General features: G+C 46.1%; 1 protein-coding gene across 4 annotated transcripts in view; it reads left to right on the forward strand.

Annotated features, from left to right (window-relative positions):
- The window catches only part of KIAA1671 (KIAA1671 ortholog), a 46,344-nt gene extending 42,073 nt beyond the window's left edge, over positions 1-4,271 (forward strand). For 2 of the 4 annotated variants that reach the window (XM_061369212.1, XM_061369213.1), the window contains 4 exons: positions 396-523; positions 862-1,001; positions 1,161-1,243; positions 1,700-4,271. In XM_061369212.1, coding sequence (XP_061225196.1) covers positions 396-523; positions 862-1,001; positions 1,161-1,239 — 347 coding nt within the window. In that variant the 3' untranslated portion in view covers positions 1,240-1,243; positions 1,700-4,271. The remainder of the gene's footprint in view (positions 1-395; positions 524-861; positions 1,002-1,160; positions 1,244-1,699) is intronic. The other 2 variants (XM_061369214.1, XM_061369215.1) reach the window with 1 other exon arrangement.
- Positions 4,272-6,000: the final 1,729 nt, after the last annotated feature.

Consider the following 6,000-nt stretch of genomic DNA (forward strand, 5'->3'; position numbering starts at 1 on the left):
TCTGTCCAACGTGGTCTTGAACACTGCCAGGGATGGAGCATTCACAACCTCCCTGGGCAACCCATTCCAGTGCCTCACCACACTCACAGGAAAGAATTTCCTCCTTATATCCAGTCTAAACTTCCCCTGTTTAAGTTCTAACCCATTACCCTTGTCCTATCACTACAGTCCCTAATGAAGAGTCCATCCCCAGCATCCCTATAGGCCCCCTTCAGATACTGGAAGCTGCTCTGAGGTCTCCACGCAGCCTCTCTTCTCCAGGCTGAACAGCCCCAACTTTCTCTTAATACACATTTCAGTGGAAGGGGGACATCTAGAGCAAAGTACAGGTGAGAAGCTTGCTGACTAATGGCTTTTCCCCTCCTCTGCTTTTTCTCTTTTAAACAATCAATTAGAAGAGAAGAAAACTATGCAACAGGAGGATTCTGAAGAGGAAGACAAGGCACAGCATCCTGCGAGGTCACCGTCTGTACAAGCCCAGAGACTCCCCGTGTTTCCAGGAATGGATCATTCTGTTCTCAAGGTGTGTGTGGGCAGAAGGTGTCAGCTGAGAGTTAAACCGGGTCGGGAGCTGCAGATCCCCTCCAGGAGCAGAGCTGGGAGGTTTTGCTGGAGAGGTCTGCAGGGTGGGCGTGATGGGTGGAAAAACCACCCGGTTACCTTTCTTATTTTAACTCTTGGCTAGAAATACGAAGTGATTCGGAACAAACAGACATGCTTTTGAGCCTGCAGGGTTTATAAGGAATCCCTTCAGTGATTTCAGACGTAGATCTTTGTGGTTTTGTAAATCTCAGAAATGTCTTTTCCAAGCACCATCTGAGTGTTGCCTTAAGGAGCCCTTCTCTTTACTTTTGTATTCAGGCTCAGCTGCGGAGAAGACAAGGGTCGGAAAGTCCTGCTGAAATAAGTTCTGCTCAGCCCTTCAAATCCCCTAAACCACAACCGCAGCTTGGAGCTCCCGGTAGCAGAGTGCTGCCCTCCAGTGTAGAGAAGGAGGACAGGTGAGAGACTTCCTCGGCGTTGGAAAGATGCTAAACTCATTTTGGTGGGAGAAAACCATGATGCAGATGCACTTCCCAAGGCTCGTGGGGAAAATGGGATATTCCTTTTTTATTCTGTAATGAATTTTTATAATTGAAGAGGGTTTTTTTATATCGTAGGTCAGAAGAAAAGTCTCCTCAGTGGCTGAAGGAGCTGAAATCAAAGAAGAGACAGAGCCATTATGAGAATCAGGTTTGAAAAGGTATCTTCTGACAGAAAAAGGGGCTGTGCAGTGAGAGAGAAACACGTGGAAAGTGTTTCCTTACCATGGCAGTAAAACAACTCTGTAAGCATAAATGTTGAAGCACACTTACCAGCAAGTGTGCACCCGGGAATGTGCAGTAATTCCATGCTGAGGCAGAGCACTTCTAGAAGAGAAGCTTTCATTCACAGGCAATACAGATCCCCTGCTTGTCTGCAGCTGATTTCAGTCTGTTTGTGCCTCCATCAAGAACGAGTCTGTGGTGGGTAACTGAGGCTTGCACACAGTCTGAAAACCTTGGTGTATGTTCTTTCAGCAACATCCTGGGCAGCATGAGACCCAGACAACACTACAGCAGTAGTACTGGTTTGTGGGGGCTTTCCTATCACACTGAGAGGGGTCTGACTGTGTTCTTGACCGTGTCATCCCATGGCCTAATCGCTCCTTTCTTTGCAGGTAGTGATTCTAACTAGAAGACGATGAAGAAGTTTAACAGAAGCCTTAACTCATCTGAACCTACAATTCACACGTCACGTTGCTGCTGTTTGCTTCCTGCCTCAACTGCTATGTGCATGGTGCCTTCCTGTTTCGTGGAGAAAGCTGCTTCATCTTCATAGTCAAATACAAAGCTGTATCTTTTCGGATGTGGGAGGACAGTCACCCAGGCCTGTCTGAAAGAAGAACCCGTGGCTCATAGGTAGCCCTTCAGAAAGCCAGGAAAGATGGGAATACTTGATCTAGGAGCGGAAAAGTCGCTCGTTGTTGAGCAGAGACTACATTTCTCCATAGGTTTTCAGCGACTCAGAAGGGTGACTGCTGGTAGCCACATCAGGTGGAAGGTTGGGCTTTGTGTTTGGTTATGAAAATAACAATTTTAATCAGATTTATCTTTTTCTTTGGTTTTTTTTGTGGAGAAACTAGTGAGCTCCTGTTCCGGCTGAAGCCTGTGGAGGGTGCGAGTGAGCGAACAAATGATGTTTACTGCCATACTGCAGAGGAAACTTGAGTATTTTTTGTCAAATGTATTTTTGATTGGCTCATATTTCCATGTGATCTGCTGCGCCAGCAGACGGGGTCACTTTTAGACGGACACGAGGTTGACTTCTGTCACTAGGAAATGGTATATTCGGTGTTCTGTCAGCATGGGGAATAATTGCTTCCTTGGAATGTCCTTCCTAAAGAGGATCGAGCAATAACGTCAACCAGTTCTCTCTGAAAACCATAACTGTGTAAATACTGTTTTTATAGCAAAAAGGAAGGGAAGAGGGAGGATGTTACACTCATATCAGGGTTCCAGTTAATTCTTGAATGTCACTTTAATAGCAGTTTGGGTAGTCCCACTTCATAGTTTTATTTGTTAGTCTGTAAATACCAGGTTCAAGGTTTTATTTTTATGCTGATTTTATGGGATAACCTCAATGTGATCTTCAGCTTCTCAGATCATTTCCTTTCCTGTTGCTAAGACCGATGTTCTAATAGCGGCGTAGATCTCATGCACAACACGGGTGTTACGGAGACCACTGATATCTCAAGTATGTTCATATCTTTGAATACAGATTCTGAAACAGCAACCCAGGTGTCCATGTCAGACATGCTTTATTCTCTCCCCAAATAAGTGCTCTTTCCAGTAAACCTTTCCAAGCTGTAGCCCCTTGAGGGAGGTTATTCTGTCGTGTCAGCCCGAATGCCTGCTCCTTCCTTTGCCCTCCCCGTGTCCTGCTTTTGGGTTTCTCTGGATATTAATGATAAAGCACCAGCACTTGAACTCATTTTCCTTTTATTACAATCAGCGTTTCGGGAAGCTTGATCTTCCTGGGGTTACCACAGTGGTGCATCTGTGAGCCACAGTGGCATGCCTGCTCTGCTGGCTAGCAAGCTTGTAGCTGCCAAAACCATGTGCCAATTCTTCTCATGGAGGAGTCATAGAGGAGGGGAATTTTAGTCCCAGTCTGCTCGTAGGAAATGACAGCAGTATGTCAAGAGACAAGTCCCATATGCCCAGATCTCTCTCCCAGATTTAGTTCCGATAGCAGCTCCCTGTACTTAATGGAGATGAAATGAATATGTTTCTTTTAGGGGAAAAAAAAGCCTTTCCTTGCTGCTTTGCCCCATTTCACATTGGAGCTGTTGCAGTGTTAGGGTTTCACAGCCCCTTCTCCTGCCAGATAAGAAACTATCACCCCAGATTTCTGCCAAGCCTTTCCTTCTGTGTGGGTTTAACCTGGGCCACAAGATGGGCTTCCACTTGGATGCGGTCAACCACGACTAAAGAGCTGCTCTCAGCTCACTTTACCATGTTGCACATAATTCCCTCCCTCTTCTTTAGCTGATGGTGGAAATGGTGACTCTGAAGCTTCGCTTGTGTGTCTTTTGGGATGTGTTTTGTGATGGCAGCACTCAAGGGTACCATCAGTTCCATCAGCGGGTGTGAGAGGAGCAGCGATGCTTTGCTTACTCAGATGAAGTGGGGCTGACTTCAAACAGTACCTAGAAATCAGGTAAATTCCCCCTGCTCACCAGAGTATTTACCCAGGCTCCGTGTTCAAATCCAGCAGGTTGAGAGTGTTGCATTACCAAGAGCTGGAGGATTTACTGGTTCTTGGTCTCATAAATGAGGGCCAGAAGGTGTGTAACTGAAGTGTTTGCTCTGTGTTTGAGGAACCTGAGGGGATTAACACCAGGTTTCCACAAAGCCCTTTGAATGTGTATGCATTTCCACATCTGCTTGGACAATGCACTGAACCTTACTGTATTTTTAGTAGTTTAACCTACTACTGAGAAATGTTTAATGCTTAAATGTCTAATTAAAAAGCATCTTTAGAATGTTGTTGAATGGGAAGGTGTTTTTTCTGCTCTATCATTTCTTTATGTTGTACACGGATTAAATACCTACTCCCTTCTCTTCAGGTTATCACTATGTAATAAAAGATATATAAATCTGTTATTACTACTTAACTGATAGAACGTTCTATAATACACTTTATATAATTCTATTTTGATTCCAAATAATGCTTATTTGACTTTGTTACGCTCTTGCTTTTGTTGCCACGTAGTTCTTTTGCTGTTAAGATAGGCTGGGAGCGAGCTCTTGACCTCAGCACTTAAGGGATGACTCCTCTTGAGTTACTGGAACCTGCCTTAGTGCAGGATCCAGCTCTTGTCCTAACAGAGGCTGAGTAATAACAAGCGTGATGGAGATCCTGGCACTCCAGCATCTCTACCCAATGCTTTGTAAGAGTCAAAGTGTGTGGAATTCAGAAGTCGTTGCTGCTGCACTGCTCTTGTTCTTACCAGGAATCCCTCCAGTTCGGTGGGGGGATTTACCCAGCCATCCCGTTCTGTTTCATTGCAGTCCCACTTGTGGATTCCTTCCCTGTCATCTTCCTGCTCGCAGATGCACCTCTCTGAGGTCTGTGCAGCTCGAATTTGAGCCCTGAGCTGCTTTGGTTTTACTTCCTGTGGAGGAAGGCAACGCTTCTGCTCTTCAGCCTTTGCGGGCTGGAAGTGCCCCTATAGGAACTGCCCCCTCCTGCTGCTTGCACAAACCTTGTTCACCCTCTGTTTGCAAACAGTTATTGGGGAGCTGTTAAATGCTGTGTGGCACGTTCAGAAAGCAAACCCTCACCTGGCCCTTTCATCTGGAGGAGCAGATCCGTTCGCTCATAACCTTTAGGACTTGTGCAAACACACTGGAATGGGCCTCCTGGCTTAGGTATTACAGCGAGGATGTGGTTTGATGTCTGGGTGTTAAAAGGAGAGCAAGAAGGCTTAGTGGGGATCAGGGCAGTTCTAAGGCAAATATCATATAAATAGTTTAAATACAGCGTGTTCAAGTCTGTGTCCCGGTGAAAGGTGCTTCTGTCTCGAAGCCTTTCCCCCTTTCTATGAAAATCCTGGTGCTGATACTGCAGAGTCGTTGCCCTTTGTGTTACTGTGAGTAGGATGGGAGAGAACCTTTGGCAGACATTTAACTGGATGCTGTGGAGCCAGAGGAGCCGCGTATCCACAGCTCTGGTGGTCCATGTGGTGTCCTCTGTGTGATCAGTGAAGCCTTGGAGAGCATGGGATTGCCAGCACAGGCTGGGATGCAGGGACAGGCCAAGGGGAATGGCTTGAACCTGCCCGAGGGGAGACTGAGCTGAGCTCTTAGGCAGAAGCTCTTCCCTGTGAGGGTGCTGAGGCGCTGGCACAGGGTGCCCAGAGAAGCTGTGGCTGCCCCATCCCTGGCAGTGCTCAAGGCCAGGTTGGACACAGGGGCTTGGAGCAAGCTGCTCCAGTGGAAGGGGTCCCTGCCCGTGGCAGGGGTTGGAGCTGGATGAGCATTAAGGTCCCTTAACCCAAACCAGTCTATAGAACACGATGGTATCTATTAAACACAATGGTATGAAGCCTGTTTTTAAAGGAGCTATTGTATAGATTAACATTTTATATTGTTCCACATAGCCTTATAGCTTATGTAAATATGGGTCACAATAAATATATTGTGCTCTAGAGAATATTTTGTACTACGTACTTTCCTAAGTAATAAAGATATTCTGGCTGCTGTGTATTGTACTATACCATTCCCATTCCCGTCCAGCTTTAGCAGATATTAGGGAAAACCAATCTGTTTTCCAACACTATAACCGTTTCTCACAGGGATTTAAGGGGCTGACAGCAGAAGGAAATGGAGTTCTGTTGGGAAGGGAAATCAGTGAGATCTGGTGCCCCTCCTGTCATGTTCCTGTAATTGCCTTATCAACGTGCAAAGGAAGATT

Source organism: Neopsephotus bourkii, unplaced genomic scaffold, assembly GCF_033783945.1.
Source record: "Neopsephotus bourkii isolate Nb327-2 ecotype Australia unplaced genomic scaffold, CSIRO-AGI_Nbou_v1 NB_1479, whole genome shotgun sequence".
NCBI lineage: Eukaryota > Metazoa > Chordata > Aves > Psittaciformes > Psittacidae > Neopsephotus > Neopsephotus bourkii.